Source organism: Uloborus diversus, chromosome 2 (assembly GCF_026930045.1).
Source record: "Uloborus diversus isolate 005 chromosome 2, Udiv.v.3.1, whole genome shotgun sequence".
NCBI lineage: Eukaryota > Metazoa > Arthropoda > Arachnida > Araneae > Uloboridae > Uloborus > Uloborus diversus.
The window spans coordinates 72,625,866-72,644,898 of NC_072732.1; the positions used below are offsets into that span (position 1 = coordinate 72,625,866).

Below are 19,033 nucleotides of genomic sequence, written 5' to 3' on the forward strand. Positions count from 1 at the left end.
CGAGCATCTTTTGGCATTGCAGCAAATTTATTGATGGCAATAGAACTCTAAATGCAGCATTTAACCTGGCATGGGACTTAATATTCAAAACCAGTTGCAGTGTGCAACAAAAGAAAACAATCTTCTATGACCACAGTACTGAAAGAATGCAAAATTATCACCTGAGATGAATGCACTATAGCACAAAAACATTCTCTTCAAGAACACTGAACAGAACACTGAACAATATGAAAAACAGGGAGAAATTATTCGGCGGCACTCACTCCTTTCAGGTGATTTCAGACAAATACTTCCCTTCATTCCACGTTCAACGTACCCTAATCAGATCAACGCTTGCTTGAAATCATTGCCACTATATCATAACGTGGAAAAGTCCTGCTAAGAATAAACATGTGTGTCCAAATGCTACAAAATCTAAAAAATGCTGCCTATGAAAATACTGGATGCATAAAAATGTACTATTGTTGATTCTCAAAATGCTCTCACTACCGCATATTTCCCATTGTACGCACACAATACATAAATTAGGAGTGGCTGGCAGAAGAACAATTTTAACAAAAAATGTGGACGTAGAAGATTTAAACTTCAAGATACAGCAGTAATTGCCTGACGATTTGGTACCATACAAATCGATCGATACAGTTTGTGATGCTAACATAGCTGCAAATTATACAACAGAGTTTTTGAACTCACTAAATTTATCAAGCATGTTCCGCCACTTTCTATAACTATAAGTTGGATCTCCGATTGTTTTACCTCGAAATTTGAACCTACAACGTTTGTGCAATGGAACGCGGTTGATACTTAAAAAATGATGAAAAACGTTATCGAAGCCACCATTTTGAGTGATGAATTACCAGCCAAAAATGTTTTGCTGCCACGAATTCCAATGATTCCCATAAACGTGCGAATTAAATTCAAACGCCTTCATTAAGTTGGCATTTGCGATGACAATCAATAATTCGCAAGTATAAACAATACTCGAGTTTGCGGCTTAGATTTGGACACTAGTTTTTCGCATAGAAAATTATACGTGGCATGTTCTCGCGTGAGCAAACCTTCGAGCCTATTTGTGTTGGCTAAAACGGGCTGACAAAAAAATGTCGTTCACTCAATTTCTCCTCGAAATGAATATTGATTTTCATTATTTCATTGTTGTACTTTAGGACAAAAAATATGTTACTTTTTTTACACTACGTTTAACATTTGAGAGGTCAAACAATAAATTTGTTCGTTATGTTAATGAAATAAATTGTATCGGAAAAATGAATGGTTGATGTTCTTTGTCTTTATAGGTGATCATCGTCTTCTACAGCGCTTCATTCCTTTTTCCGTAATATATCCCATCCCCACTCACTTGTAATACATTCGTCATTTTTCAATTGTGAAGCAAAATATTTACTAGAAATAATTTATGTGGCAGAACAAGGTTTTCCGGGTCAGCTGGTAAATAAATAAAACTTGTAATAGTTTTCATGTGTTAATCTTAAATATAAAAACTTAATTGAAACGACGAAATATTTCTGCATGCATTATGGAGACAGGAAAAAAAAAATAAGAAAGAGTGCTTCTTTTGGATTCCTTTCATTTTCTTGTTCCCCCTTTTTTTTCATATTGAGTAATTATTCTCCAATTCTTACCAAATATTATTTCAACTTTTGCCTATTTTATTGCATATGTTTCAATCATATCTTTTGTGAAACAAAATGCTTGGTGAACTTGTACTTTGTCCCTAAGTGTTATCCTGTAGAGTACCTTCCGATCGCGGAGCTAAAAAAAATGATTTAAAAAACCAACTGTTTAATTACAATACATAAGGAAGTGCCCAGGAAGAGATATACGTTCTGATTATCAATAAAATGTTTGAAACAAAGTAAACTTATGCAGATAAAAAAAAAAACGTTCAAAATTCGATATCGTTTTGGTGTAATATATATATATATATATATATATATATATATATATATATATATATATATATATATATATATATATATATATATATATATATATATATATATATATATATATATATATATATATATATATATATATATATATATATATATATATATATATATATATATATATATATATATATATATATATATATATATATATTAGGGTGTGTCTTATAATGCACTTTTTAAAAAAGTTTTGAATTTCTTATGGGGCACCCCTTTAATTGCTTCCATTTGATGAAAAAATACACACATAAAAGTTTCATAGAATTTGAACATAATTTAAGGGGTGCTACCAGTGATTAAAATTACATTCATTTTGAAAAAAAAAAAAAAAAAAAATGGTGTAAAAATTAGCTCTTGACATATTTTTAATCAACATGACATTTGGTTGGTTGGGTTTAACATAACACAAATACCTATTTCTTATATATACCAGAAAATAATAAGCATTTCATGATTCTCATTTTATGTAATAATGTCAAAAAAGCGTTTGAAGGTTCGGTAATGCCATTATTATCACAGGTTTACATTTTCGGTCTTTTACATTCAGCAATATTGTAATTTTTCTATTTGTTACTTCCATGTGACAATACAAACTTTTCACTGATTGCTACTTATTATCCAGACTAAATAAAAAAATTTAAAAAAAATAAAAAGAGAGAAAGTTGACCAATTTTGCAGCAGTGGTAGCACCCTCTAAATATTATTCAATTTTTATTTTTAATATATGAGATTTTTTTTTCCTCCAAAGGAACAAAATGAGAAGGTGCCTCATAAAAAAATAACACCTTTAAAAATAAGACGCACCCTAATATATATATATATATATATGAATCATGCATCAGTAGGTTTGTGACCGCAAGACCGCAAGTGATGAAAAGTAGTGGATGTGTTGACCTGAATGTTTCAAACAACGTCCTTTTCTGGTGGAAGAGTTCGCGCTTAGAATTTATCCTTAAAATTAAAAGAGTTAACTAAAAACAATGATATTTATCAATTAATTAATATGTAATTTAGCCTATTGTTAAGCGACAGATAAAGTCAATGTGTAGCCCGTTGTTAAAAGACAATAAGAAGTTCAGATTTGCAAGCTGTAGTACTGTCCGCTTCTGGCAAGTTGAGTTCCGATGGCCAGCGAATTAAACGGTTCCATTTGCTAAAATAGGGGTGAGGAAAAACGGCTGAAGGTCAACAGGCTTGATGACAGCCCGACTCTGCGCTAACAATTATTCTTCTTACTGTTTGCTCTCCCTTGAAAGAAATGTACTTGCTCAAGGCCACAGCTCAACTTCTCAGAGGTGGACAAAAAGTTTCTCACTAATATTTCCTACAGTGATGTGACGCGTAATGTAAAAACGTAGCCATTTAAAGAACAGCAACAAATGTATTATTTTCAAAATATTGGGAAATTAAATCTCGCCCGCCGGAATAACGGCCCCAGGGATTTTTTATAATTACCCCCACATTTTCTACAAACTTCTACTAAAAATTACGATTTTAAAGAAAGCCTAAACTTAAGTGTGACAATTTTTATCATGTGATCTAATTTAGTACTTTTATAAACTATAATATTAACAATAACCGTTCTATACAAACGATTATAACGATCTATACATATAATAAAACAAGATGTTTGTGTGTGTGTGTGTGTGTGTGTGTGTTTGTGGCGCGCATCCTGGGAAAACGGTAAGGCCTAAAAAGATGAAATTTAGTACACAGGTGCAGTTTTTGCTGAAAATGTGCACCTCGGGCTTCGATTTTTGATATTTTAATTAGAAAAAAAGTTATTTAATGTTTTATGTTGTTTTTAGCACTTTTTAGTACTTTTGACCTCACAGATCCCGAACCAATCGCGCCAGACGGATATTTTTTGTACTGTTGTGTAGGAAATTTAATTTTAAATATGATGAATGAAAAAATTTTGAAGATAGAGCAATTTTTGTATTTTTTATAAATTTTTGGAAAAACCTTTATTTTACATTTTTTTCTTGGTTTAGTTTTTTTCGAAACCCATCCTGCGACAAGTATTGAACCCTCAATTCTAAAATTTTAGTTGGTAATAGTAAAAACATTCCGCCCCCTTCAGAAGAAAAAAGTTTTGTAAAATACGCAATAGTTTTTTTTTTACAATTTTTTTAATGGCAGAACACAACGCGAGCTGTTCACTTGCCGGCTGAGTTCCGAGCTTACCTCATCACGTGATCCAACTGAAATCGTTTGCCTTCTCTTCACCTTTTTTTTTTTTTTTGCAAGAACTACTTTTTGAACACTACGGGGAACACAGAGCCTTTATTTTTGAGGGCTATTTTGATTAAATAAATAAAGCCCGCGATTTTTTGCATGATCTTCGTTTCTGTTACGAATTGGCGGGTTAGGTTAGGTTAGGTAGATACAGAGATAGATAGAGGTTGAGTGGACAAAAAATGTTTTTGTTTTCGAATTAATACTTATATAAGTAAAAAAAGATTGTACTGTCAGGAGGTAGATATGCGCAGATCGTATAAATTGATAGATAGACAAATATAGAGTTCGATATAGCAGATGGACAGCAAGAAAGAGGCATGCCCGTCATTTAAGGAATTTCAACGGGGTGTTAGTGCCCCCCCCCCCCCACACACCATGACTTTGAAAAAACAATGCTTTCACATAAAAGTGGAAGTGCATTTTGTTATTTTTCGACAAAATTTGCATGAAGACTACGTCGTTTGTGTCTCCCCCTCCTTTAAAAATATTCCAAACGACGGAACTGGAGATAGATCTAGAAAATATTTTATTCAAACTACTAATGATATACATAGATATAGATTGATTGATACCTCCACGAAATTTGTTTAAGCAGCCGCCGAAGGCGGCAACATCGGTGTAAAAAGGCGAATGATAATATTGAGAAAAAAGAGAAAAACATTGATTAATACCGCCGCTAAATTGTCTAAGCAGCCGCCGAAGGAGGCAACTCTGGCGCAAAAAGGCGAATGGCGTAAAAAGGCGGACCAGCTGGTCGCCGCAGGCGGCTAGTATGTAATAAATTTCTGCTCCAGGTGTCATTTTATCTTTTTCGTTTTGTTTATTTTCTATTTTTTGGTACTTATATGTACTATCTCCTGTTAAACTGTTTTGTTTTTCTCGTATGACTTTTCATCTAGAAGCTCATATTTTTTTGCATTGAAAAAGCTGTTCATTGTAACTCCCAAACATGTGACTGCTGTAATTTGCATTTTTTTTTTGTGCTTTAAAACGTTGGATAACTGATTATTTTAATAATCGTTCTGTTGACTTATCTGATTAAAGAGTAAGAGAACGTTAAAAAATAGGTTGCTAATGTTGATTTCGGTCTCATTGACTGGTTGATTGAACGCTAGGGAGTAGCGTCATAAACCTTGATAAAAAGAACACATGTCCATCTTAACTACAGGTTATTTGCTTCATTTATGAATCGACAGGATGATATGCCTCACCTTAAAAGATTTTTCTTGAGTTGAATTGAGTCAAAACTAAATCAAATATTCGACTTTATTTACTACATTTTGAAGAAAAGTGTGAAATACATAATTTTTAAGATATGTGACTGCATTCGGAAGTTCCCCTCTCCCAATACAAAAATTAGGGGAAAAGGTAAGTAATTGCTTTAAAAAAATCCTTAATAATTGCTTAAATTAAGAAGACTAAATTTAATTTTATTGATGTTTTGTGATGATATTTCAAGGGAGGAATAAAACTTGATGGAGTGGGACGAATTGCTTATTCTCAGGGTAATACGCCCGCAGTGTCAATTTTGGTATTTTGATAAGAAATTATTTTAATGATTAATTAGTTCGTTTGAAGTGGAAAAACAGAAAACTTGTGCACATTTTACCGCAATGAAATTTAAAGAAGAAGCTTTGGGAATGTGCTACGTGAGCGAAAAAGTGAAGCGAACAGAAATTGAGCATCCAGTAGAACCACCGATGTCTTATAATTTTTAAATCGAATTACTGATACATAAGAATTTACAACTCATATTTTCAGATGATTTCATTCTATGCAACGCTTTCAGAAACAGACATGGGCCTTTGCTTCATTTCTCCAACAATGAATATGAATGTCTTTAAGTTAATTTCTCGGGGAGGACAAAATGACCAATTAATGTTCAATATCAAATTCTACTGAAGTAGAGTAGCATGATGTTGATTTGTTGAAAAAATTGTTCAAAGAAAACAATAATTGAACTCCGAACTTCAAAAATGCAATTGATGTCATTCCATTTGCCAACCATAGAATTATCAATCGTGCTATTATATCCCTGCAAGCGATAATGCACGACTAATTTATGAGGTAGCAATTGTAATGATTAAGGACAAGTTTCACCATCGCGATATATCTTTGCATCTCAGAAGTGAGCAATTACGAAGAATTCTTGACACTCTAAGATACTACCATCCATTACATTGCTTAGTTATTATCTCAAACGATCAAGATGTGCATCGCTAACACGCACGCAAAAAAAATAGTGTACGGGTAAGTAATGAGGGTCATAAAAGCAAGATAGGAAAAAGTTAGGAATTTATACATTGTAATGACATTTGTATCAATCCGAAGCATTTATCAAAGTTACGCAATACAAAAAGAATCAATAGTCAGGAAAATATCTAATTGAAACAGGGGCGTGCAAAGGGGAGAGAGAAGTTACGCATGCTATCCCGGCCCCGAACCTATAGGGAGCCCGAGATTTCTTAAATAGGGGTGAAATATAAGTCGGGATGTGTTGGATAAACAATATGAACGGGCTAAATGACGTACTTTTTTCAAGAATAGCATTGATTTCGACAGATATGGCGTTCAAGTTCAATCGACTTCGATATCCAATACGCTGGAGTTCGATGTGACTGTAAATACTGCACAAGAAGAATATTTGCAAAAATAAAAGCTGAAATTCAGAATAAGACTTTCTCTCATGGGCAATTATATGTTGCATGACCTAAAGCTCCGCGTTCGGCTTACTGCTTTAACAAAAACAACGGATTTGCACCTCAGACAACCAGAGCAACCCCATGGAAACTGAAATGGGCACAGTAGACAGTAGACCCTTAGCTCCATGAGCTGCTTTGCCACTAGGTTCAATTTATGCTCTAAAGTAGGTAAACTATTTGGTTTTTAAGGGAAAGAAGGAAACGGATCAACAAAAAATATAGTCTTACAGTCACTATATATCTATACTAGCAAAAATACCCGGCGTTGCCTGGGTCAGTAATAATTGTAAGAAACAATCGCTACTTTGTTTTGTTTTCTGTTTTAACTGAAGGAACTTAAAACACACCCCTTTGACGTGATTAAAAATCGAGCTTCTTCTTTACCCATAAAAGTAAAATAGAAATAAGTATAAAGAACCAACGAATATTCATTTAGAAACGAAAGCACAAATTTAAGCACATAAAAATTTGAAGAATTTCCAAAATATGAACTAAAAAAAACAAAGATCACTAAAAAAACCGTGCGCTTGCTTCATTTAATTAAATAGTACACACACACACAAAAAGAAATTAAAAAAGCTCTCTACTATGTTTCCCTCAGGGTGCTAAAAGTAGAGTTTCCAAATGTTTAAATGATTTTAAACTCATGTTTGCTCCGGAGATGCCTTGAATCAAAATTTTCATTATGAGTACTTTTAATATTGCTGTTGTTAGTCAACAAAATTTTGTAACAATGGGTTTTATATTTAATCACATAGAGTAAAGAAATTACATAGAGAGATCCTGCTATACTAAGAAGTTGATGCCGGAAGTTGCACAGCTGTATCTCAAGATCCTTAGCTTCTTGATAAGTATTTTGAGATATATCTTGATTCAAAACATTAAATTACTGAATCTCAATTGGTTGTTAATTTAAACTTAGATATTGTTGCAAGTTTATGAAGCACGTTTTTGAAATTGCATTAAAACATGAATTAAACTGCAAACCAATCCGCCAGCTACTTTATACGGTATCTTTGCGAGATTGGTGAAAACTTTACTCGCGAAGCGATCACGTTATCTTAACCCCGCTCATCATTGCACCGCTGTATCCCATAACTGCGGATTCAATTTCATCTCCTTTTTACCATAGACGGTGCCTTTCTATGTATATTTCTTTACTCTATGTTTAATCATAACATGGGGAAATTACATAAAATTTATTGTTTTCCAACATAACTTTTTTTAAACTAAGTTATTCATTAATAAATTATAGCCTAAGTTGTTCCCTGATAATGTAGCTATCTATGGTGAAAAAATGGTTAAAATCCGTCCAGTAGTTTTGAAGTTTACCCCGGACATCCGGACAGAAGTAGCCCTTTATGTATAAAGATGAGGATGCAAATTCCTAAGAAAGCAACAAATGTCATGCTTGCTCCAGAGAGGCCTTGATTCAAAATTTACATTATGATTACTTTTAACATTGCTGTTGTAAGGCAACGAATTTTCGAAACAATGGGTTTAATCTTTAATCATTTGATGTGGAAATTACATGACATTTACTCTTTCCGATCACGACGTTTTTAAACTAAGTTTTTCAGCAATAAATTATAGCCTAAGTTGTTCCCTGATTATGTAGCTATCTATGGTGAAAAAATGGCTAAAATCCGTCCAGTAGTTTTGAAGTTTACCCCGGACATCCGGACAGAAGTAGCCCTTTATGTATAAAGATGAGGATGCAAATTCCTAAGAAAGCAACAAATGTCATGCTTGCTCCAGAGAGGCCTTGATTCAAAATTTACATTATGATTACTTTTAATATTGCTGTTGTAAGGCAACGTATTTTCGAAACAATGGGTTTAATCTTTAATCATTTGATGTGCAAATTACATGACATTTACTCTTTTGGATCACGACGTTTTTAAACTAAGTTTTTCACCAATAAAATATAGCCTAAGTTGTTCCCTGATAAAATAGCTATCTATGGTGAAAAAATGGTTGAAATCCGTTGAGTAGTTTTGAAGTTTACCCCGGACATCCAGACAGAAGTAGCCCTTTATGTATAAAGATGAAGATGCAATTCCTAAGAAAGCAATAAATGTCATGCTTGCTCCAGAGAGGCCTTTATTCAAAATTTACATTATGATTACTTTTAATATTGCTGTTGTTATGCAACGTATTTTCGAAACAATGGGTTTAATCTTTAATCATTTGATGTGGAAATTACATGACATTTACTCTTTTGGATCCCGACGTTTTTAAATTAAGTTTTTCACCAATAAAATATAGCCTAAGTTGTTCCCTGATAATGTAGCTATCTATGGTGAAAAAATGGTTAAAATCCGTCCAGTAGTTTTGAAGTTTACCCCGAACATCCGGACAGAAGTAGCCCTTTATGTATAAAGATGAGGATGCAATTCCTAAGAAAGCAATAAATGTAATGCTTGCTCCAGAGAGGCCTTGATTCAAAATTTACATTATAATTACTTTTAATATTGCTGTTGATAGACATCGAATTTTCCTAACGATGAATTTTATATTTAATCAATTAATGTGGAAATTACATGACATTTAGTCTTTTCGATCACGACGTTTTTATACTAAGTTTTCACCAATAAATTATAGCCTAAGTTTTTCTCTGATAATGTGGCTATCTATGGGGAAAAAATGATTGAAATCCGTCGAGTAGTTTTGAAGTTTACCCCGAACATCAGGACAGAAATCCCCTTTTATGTATAAAGATTAGGGCTGGGCGACATCAAAATTTCAATATCGCGATATATCGCTCTAAAAATTTCGATATTTTCGATATATCGATATATTTAGTTCGACAAATTCAACATTTTATGGGGGGGGGGGGATTTTAAAGCCATTACATAAGTATCTGCAACAGAGAAAAGCCATAGGACATCTTGGTGAATAAATATTTTAGCAATTTATTCTAGAAATAAAGCTACAGCAAGGATTACAGAACCGTTTGGAGAAATTACTTTAGAAGAATTTAAGTCTTTTTATTAGTGGGTCGCATTTCTTGAGGGATAAGGGGACTTCGTAAAATTGAGGGGTGCCATTGTAGTCGGGAGGAATGGGCACCCCTAGTTACATCATCTGCATATTAAGATATGCAACAGAGACACGCCAGTGGACATCTTGAAAATAAAATATTCCATCGGTTTTTTTTCGAATAATTCAGACCAGGCTGAGCCATGAGAAACGTGGCCGGGTTAAGTTATGATTTAAACTAAAAGTCTTGATACACGTATCTTGTGTCCCTTAATTCTTTCCTCCACCTAACCAAGCATGCTCCGAAAACACAAAAACAAAATATAAAGCGTCATAAAATTATATTTAGCTTTAAAGCTGTTGAAAGACACCAGTTACAACGGGAGGGAGGACATCAAATTTCTTAGTATTTCACTTTGTTTCGAATTGTTTTCAGCAAAATTTCACTTTAACCCTCGTTACTCTTTAAAAATAAAATAACTATATATGTTTAAAAATTAAAGTTTAATTAATTATTTCTTGTTCCATTTATGGAATTAGAAAATAAAACTGTCTCGAAGTGTACCATTTCCCTAGATAAGCCACACATCCCCCATATTAATTTCAGTAAAAACTTTTTTCACTAAAAAGTCATAAAAATGTTTATAGTGCAAAATTTCGACCCAAAATATCCAAAAACAATCTTGTGGTACACATATTGAACAATAAGTACGTATGTAATCTTTGAAAAATACATTAAACAATTAACACCCCTTATATCTTATCGTTAAATAAACCTTAATAAATTCACCTTATTAAGTAGTTTTGACTTGTTTCTGATTATTGTTCAAAAACAATTTAAATATCTAAATTAAAATGACTTTGTTAAACCATTCGAGCCTTACAAGCGAAACTAATTTCACAAGGGCGTACTTATGTTTTAAGAACAAAAGCTTTTCAGCAAAAAGATAACAATCATTTTTAAACGAAAATTCACAGAAATATGCGTATTGCTGCGCAGATGCTTAAATGAGTCTCTTGAGAAAGAAGAAAACTCAACAATTATGAAAAAACGCTGGAAACAGAGTTTACGAGACAACAAATGAAAACTAATTAAATTTGCAAAATTAGTTCCGGAATATGACACGATTTCAAATCTTTAGAGGTAGAGTACATTAATAGATTAAAGAAATCGTGTTATTAAAATTCATTCACATTCCCTTTCATGATTGCTGTCGTAATTAAAAAGCTAAAAATACTAAGAGCATTCTTGCTTTTTTTTTTTTCTGAATTCATCATGGAAAAGATAAAATGTGTAATTTTCGCATAATGTAATATGCAAATTAAAACCCACTAAATATCATACACTTTAAAGACGAAAATTAATACGTGAGGTTTAAAAATAAATAAATAAATAAAAATAAAAAAATTGCTTTTAAGAAATCATCTCTATTTTTTCTGCTTTGATTAAGATTACCATGTCTCAATAACGTGAAAGAGAAAATATTTACAAAGTTTTTGTATTCAATAATTTATTTAAAAAATATTGAACTGATGGGCCACATACAATTTGACTCGCAATGAAATGGAAAGAATAAAATCTGGGCGATCATTCCAAGTTCGTCAGCTTGCGAGATCGAGATTCTCGCTCACGTGATAATTTATGACGTAGAAATGATGCAAAGAAGCATTCTAATCTAGTCGAACCTGGCCGCAAGATAAATTCGAGTTGATTAGAATGCTGCTTTTTAAGAGAAGGTGCGGTGTGGAGCTAGAAGCTGTGCGTGGCGGAGTGTTGTATTGGAAAGGAGGAACCTGTACAAGGTTGCGTACGGAGGTGTTATATTTTGTCTGCACGTTCGACACGTGCGGAGGTAACTCTACTGATTTATTTCTTATTAGAACCACATTCGGTAAGTCCCGATTTTCTTTTATTATGAGAGTTCAACATGAAAAATTCGTCCAAAAGAAAAGTAGATAATGTTGAATCTGCAAGTAGCAGAGAAAAAGAAATAAAAACTGACAATAACGTTTATGAACCGGCAATAAATATAGTAAAAAAAGCCAAAATAGCATTCAAAAATGGCTGTGAAACAATAAAACTGATAATAACAGGCGTTGTCAACAAAATCCCTACAAATAACACTAAAACCCTCAACGAGCAACTAGACAAGATAATTGCCGCGGATGACACCATCAATCTTACAGGCAAACAAAACCTAGTAATTACAACCAAGAATTTAAATACAGTGATTAATATCTCTAAAACCAAAGAAATTTGCAACACGGAAATCATTACCAGAATAATTGATGAGACTGTAACCTCAAAGTACATAATCAAAAATGTCGACACAGAAATAAAACTGGAAGAAATAGCGGAATACTTGACACAGGACAAAGTTCAAATAGCTCAAATAATAAGGTTCAACAGGAAAGGATCCAAAGAGCCGATTCCAGTTATTCTAGTCAAAGAGCTTGGGAAATCTGACAGAAAAGAAGTAAAAATCGGGAGGATCATATACAAAATGCAAAAATACATTGAGCAACCGAAAGTTTGCTATAACTGTCTAAAATTGGGACATCAAAAGAAAGACTGCAAGGGAAAAACAAAATGCATGACATGCGGAGGGGATCATGTTAACTGCGAAAATGACCCCAAATGTATAAGATGTGAAGGCAACCACCTATCTACAGACAAAAACTGCCCAGTATACAAAGAAAAAATCAAAAAAGCCACCCAAACACAATTAAAAACCGACACCCCTGATAAAACTTGGGCCAGCGTTGCCAAGGCAGAAGAACCTGCGAAGGGGCACAACAAGGTAGAAAGAAAAAACAATGCAAATATCACTATAACGGAACTTAGCGACAAATTAGATAGCAGAGATAAGGAAATCAAAGAACTGAGAGCTGAAATCGAAAAATTAAAAGTTTTGATAACATTAACCAATCAAATTAAATCACATCAATGCGAAAGCTGCAACCTAAAAAGCGCGGAAATAGAGAAATTAAAAATAGAAATCTTCAAACTGAATAACTCAGTGACAAGCGAGGGATCACTCACCGATCTATCTTTCTCGAGCCCATTCGAACAAAACGAATTTCACACAGAAGACATTGAATTAGATACGGGAGATATTTAGTCTCGCTGTTTTGTGTTCTGTTGTTTTTTCTGTCGTTATAATGTCGTCGTGGACTACTTTTCTTCTTTGTTGGAATTTACGAGGTCTTCTTGCCAACATTGATTTTCTCAAATTCATTGTCGCTTGGTCCAACCCCCCCATCATTTGCATTCAAGAGACATGGTTACCCGATAGCAAAATACCCAGACTTAAAGGATACACAGTTTATAGTAAGGAAAAGGACTTTCCCCATAAAGGTGGAGGAGTGTGTACTTATGTCAAAGACAATTTACCCTCTTATAGTATTCCTTGCGATATCCATGGCATGGAATCCTTCCCAGGTAGCACAAACCATCGGATTTACGTTGGAGAAAGGTTGAAAATGCATCGCAATGGTTGGAAATATGTTTTGGTTAGATATTGGTTTTTTTCATACGCTCATTCGATCATTCAAAGCATCGGAGGATGGTTTAAAACCAACCTATATCCGACTAAACGCATTCCCAACTTATTTCTAACCTTCAAACCTGTTTCACATTTGTGCCCATTCATTGCAAGCTCGTTGCTGATTTGCGCGTTCTGCGAAGCGTGCGTAAATGCGTCCCATAAGCCCCTCCCCCCCCCGCCTCTGCAGTCTTGTTGAGACCCAGGATTTGAAAGGGGTGAGGGAGGAGTGCGCATAGCCATTTTCTTTTCATTCCAGGGTTACATACACATTCACACGTGTCGTACTTGCTCACTGCGAATGTTCAGTCCTCGCAAGTTCAAGTCTTCCAAAGTAAATCAATTCATTTTTCCAACTGTTTTTCTTTCTTTCAATAAATTTTCTCTTTTTTTTAACGGGGGGGGGGGGGACTCCCGATTTGGGGGGTCTCCGATGAATCGAAATTCTTAAAATGTTTGCGCATTCGAACTGATTTTTTTTTTTTTTTTTGATAGATGCTTTAACTAGTTTTCTAGAGAATTTTGTGAATGCTTTGAATTTGTTTCAGAATTTCGTGTTGTTCCTTTGCTTAGCCTTGATGGTAATTTTAAACGCACAATATTTAAAAACAGTTTGCTAGTCATACAAATTACACGTGCAATTTACCATAGAAATAAAATTGTGTCTTTGAATGAACTTTTCTCGTTGATGGATAAAATACATTAAAATTCCTTCCATAATAATAAAATGAAAAAAAAAAAAAAAAATCAATGAACATGAACTTTTGAATAAAAATGGGAGAGTATAATATAGTTCGGCAAAACAATAAAATAAGTACTTTTCATGATATTCAAGTTTAACCTACGTCATTTTAATTGTTATGAAGATTTACTAACTGAATGTGTATGCGTATGATTTTTTGTTTTTTTTTAATTTTTATTCTTATTTCAGGTCAAAGCAAAATTGAACCTTCAAACAAGCTAGGTTATTTTTCATGGCAGAATTTTAAAGTCAAAGATTTTATTCTGTCTTAAGAATAACCTTGCTGGTAATTAATATTTCCTGAAAAAGAAAAAAGAAACTAATGTATGCTTATGAAGATAATTTTCGAGTAATTATTCAGAAAAATAAAAGGTAAGAATTATAAATATCTTAATTTTTGTTCATATTTTATTGAAACGTTTGTAAGTGATAGGAAAATGATAAATTGCATTTTTTTTTTTAAAGCATTTTTACTCTTTGAAACAATATATTGATGTAATGAGTGAAAATAGTAAAAACTTGAAATGAAACAGGTTTGAGAGCAATCAGAGGTAGCAATAAAGGTTATGATGTCACAAAGGGCGAAAAGTCACATAAATTATAGGTACTATTTCTCTACTATATTTTAATTTATTTTAGCATATAAGAATTTCCATGCTTCAGCATATTTTTTTAATTTTTAGTATTTCTATTTCTACGCTTGTAAAATAATAATGATTTGATATATATTTGGTAAAGTATATTGATTTGATGACGGAAAATAATAAAAAATTCAAATGAAATAGGCTGGATAGCAATCTAAGGTAGCACACTATTAAGGTTGTGCATATTAAATTTCAATAACATTGGGAAATAGTTACTTAAATGTTGATTTTTTATCAGAATAGCGTCGGAAAATAATTAGTCTAACGTTGCAGCTAACGTTGGAAAATTGTTGGATAAGCGTCGAAATTTATATTGGGATAATGTTAAGAAGTGTTGTTTAACTGTTGTAATTCACATTGGAATAACGTTTGGAATTGGTTGGTTCACTGTTGCATTTTACGTAGGAACAGCGCTGGAAAAATGTTGAGATAACGTTGGAAACCAATCGTTGGATAACCGTTTTCCGACGGTGCACTTTAACGTATGTTCTAACGTAAGAGGCCGACATAAGTCTAACGTAATAAGCTAACGTTGGCCGAATGTTCGTGTGCTAGCTGGGTTGATGATCCACGTAGTTCTCCACAAAAGGACCTTTAAAATAATTAATTGTTATAGACCTCCAGGAGTTTTCAACGACACGACGATCGGGAAACTCAACAATATTACCGACAAATTTTCAATCTTCGTCGGAGATTTTAATAGCAGAGCGCAAAGCTTGGGAGACAGGCTTACCACCCCTAGTGGGAAAAAACTAGAAAATTGGGTCCTAGACAATAATCTACATATACTAAACGAAAATATACCAACCAGAATAAATAAAGGCAAAGAAGATGGCATCCTAGATTTAGCAATAATAGATAACAGTAATAATAAAATTTTCTCATGGATACGCCTGGATGAACATGGAAGCAGCGACCATTACCCATTTTTAATAAAAACAAACATAGAAAAGAAAGGCGAAACCTATATTATTAAATCGTACAAAAACTGGAAAAACATCACAGAGGATCTAAAAAACAAACTTCCCACGAACTCTCCACTAAATACCATAGACACTCAATACAATCACATAACCAAAAACATAAAAGAAACGATCAGACAACATTCTGTCAGCATAAGTTACAAAATAATGAACAACAACTTTTGGTGGAATCCAAAATGCGCAAAATTAAAAACAGACAGAGATAGGAAGAGAAACAAAGCAAGAAGATCCGCCTCTTTGGAGGACTGGATTAGCTACAAGAAAGCTAATGCCGTACTCAAACACCATATCAAAAAAGCAAGAAGAGATTAATGGAGAAAACAAAATTATAAAATAAACAACCCCCAAGAGCTTTACAATACTGTTAACAGAATTTAAAAAAAATCTAGAAAAGGAATACACAAACAACAACCTAACAATAGAAATCAATGGAACCAAGGTAACAGATATTCAAGAGCAGGCAAATCTATTTGCGAAACATTTCTCTAACAGTGACAATACAAAAAAAACGGTCGACACAGTCAACATATCTCAACAAGAGGGAGAACTTATAATGTCTGAGGAAATTACCATTGAAGAAATAAAAAAAGCCTTAAAAACAACAAGGGACAAAGCCCCAGGCCCAGACCAAATCTCAAACAAAGTTCTTAAAATTCTACCAGATGAGGGACTGGAAGTATTAAGAAACGTCTTTAATCAAAGCATTCAAACTGCCAAAATTCCCGAAGACTGGAAAATTTCAAAAATAGTCCCAATTAAGAAACCTGGGAAAAACCCCAAACAGATCAACAATTATAGACCTATTGCACTAACCCAAAATATCAGTAAACTAATAGAGAAAATAATATTATACAGAATCAATAGAAGAAAAACTAAAGTGTTTCCAAACTACATATATGGCTTCGTCAAAGAAAGAGGTACGGAAGATTATCTTTATGACCTTTACAACTTAATTTATTACTTAAGGGGAAAAAAAAGATTTGTGTACGCCATCGCCATAGACATAAAAGGAGCTTATGACAACGTTTGGATACCAAAGCTGATACAAAAACTCATACAATTCAAAATAGACTACAAAATTATAAAATGGATTCAAAATTTCCTCCACAATAGAAAGATAATAATAAGCTGGAACAACAGGAATTCAGAAAAAGCCATAATTAACCAAGGAATAGCCCAAGGGTCAATCTTATCACCATTTCTATTTAACTTTTTATTTCCGACATCGAAAATTATATAAAGAAAGGAAGAATATTTTGCTATGCAGATGACATGACAATCATTGTATCCGGGAAGAACAAAAACGAAGCAGAGGAAAAGCTAAACCAAAACTTATTATCCCTGGAACAATGGAGTAAGGAAAACAAAATAACTATCTCAACAGAAAAAACCGTCTTAATTGACTTCTCCCCTAAAAACGAGAAAAACTCCACAAAATTTAACTTACAGGGAACAAGCATCAAATGGACAACAAATCACAAAATTCTAGGAACATATTTTCAAAACAACCTAAAGTGGAATGTTCATACAAATTACCTAAATGGAAAAATGAAGAAAATGTTGCATGTAATAAATTGGCTTGGGAGCATTCAATCTGGCGCCAGTTACGCTAATATTCTCAACGTCACAAAGCAAACAATTATAGCTAAAGCCAATTACGGAATTACAATCAGAGTCAAAGATACAAAAGGGAATCAAAAACAAATTGAGACAACAGAAAATAAAGCTTTACGGAAAGCACTAGGGGTTAATACCTTCGCTCCAAATAAATTAATCAGGATCATTACAGATACAGAAAACATAGAAACCCGCATCAAATGGAATTACATAAAATACATCAGCAAACAAAAATTTAAAAAGAATAAAAATTATATCACCTCAATCAAAAATTTCCAAAAAAACCAACCACACATGTTTGAAATAGTCACTAACCTTGAAAAAATAGAAAGAGAAACCAGGGCGAACGAAAATTGCATATGTAAAGAATACATAAAATCGGAAACAGACATCAGCAACATCGAGTATATCCTGAAGAACAAAGAATTTCAAAAACCAAACCCAGACTACATCATCAGGCAGACCTTTGAAGAATTCAAAACACAACACCCCAATTATAACATCTGGGCCACTGATGGTTCAAAATCAAATAATACAGCATTTTCTATCTATATCAAAAAGGAAGGATTAAAAAGGAAAATAAAAATCCCACCCATCTGTTCAGTTTACACGGCGGAACTAGGGGCTATCTGGTACGCTGCAAAATTCCTTATTAAAAATGACTCCCCAAATATTATTTTATCCGATTCCCTAAGTGCCATTACAGCACTAAAAGAAGAAAACGAAAATGAAGACCTACTGGTATACAACACAAGACACCACTTATCGGAACTCTCAAAAAAGAACAAAACCAAAATAGTATGGGTCCCTGGGCATAAGGGAATTCCAGACAACGAAGAAGCGGACAAACTAGCCAAAGAAGCAGAGTCATGCTCCCAGACACCTATGTCTCCTATCTGTACATGGAATGACACGCGAAATTATATAAAAAAAGAGAGGAATAAAGAGTTGCAAATCATATGGGAGAGATCAAAATATTTCTCCAAATACAAAAATATTGTAAACTCAACCAATGAAAAGTATAAGTGGATTAAGAACAGAAGCGAAGAAACAAAATTGAATAGAATCCTAACCGATTCCTTCTTAACTAAAGAAAAACTGTTTAAACTAAGGAAATCAAATACCCCCATCTGCGAGACCTGCCAAAAAATTGAAAATACCCAGCACGTAATATGGAATTGTAGCAAAAACATTGAACAAAGGAACTTTATTATAAAAACTATAAAGGCTAATAACTTATGTTCAAATGACATTTTTAGTCTGGATTTGCTTAGGGATCCAAGATACGGAAGGGCTATCCTCGCCCTCTTCTGATCCCGACCTCTCTTTGCTCTACTTTTATACTGTCAGATTACTTCAGTTATTTGCATATTTTACTCACATTAATGCAGTTACTTCACCCATCAAAAATAAATAAACAAATAAATAAATATATATATAAATATATATAATTCTACGCAATTTTTAATATATTTAAGACGGCTATAAAAAGATCTGCCTTAACAAAACTGTTTTTAATTCAAAATAAGATACGAAAGGGAGGCAAAGCGCGCTGTACGCAGTCCTCAACAATATTTTCTTCCGGGAACTCCAGAAGAAGAAGAAGAAGA

At 33.3% G+C, this 19,033-nt stretch overlaps 1 protein-coding gene across 1 annotated transcript; it reads left to right on the forward strand.

The window, feature by feature from the left end:
- The first annotated feature begins 17,717 nt into the window (after positions 1 to 17,717).
- On the forward strand, positions 17,718 to 18,737 carry LOC129216360 (uncharacterized). The gene has a single exon (XM_054850574.1). It carries the CDS (start codon positions 17,718 to 17,720, stop codon positions 18,735 to 18,737), a length of 1,020 nt encoding a protein of 339 aa, XP_054706549.1.
- The last annotated feature ends 296 nt before the right edge of the window (positions 18,738 to 19,033 follow it).

Excerpts from the sequence above, each read along its gene's own strand:
- LOC129216360 (XM_054850574.1), top strand. The coding sequence starts at position 17,718 with ATGTTTGAAATAGTCACTAACCTTGAAAAAATAGAAAGAGAAACCAGG.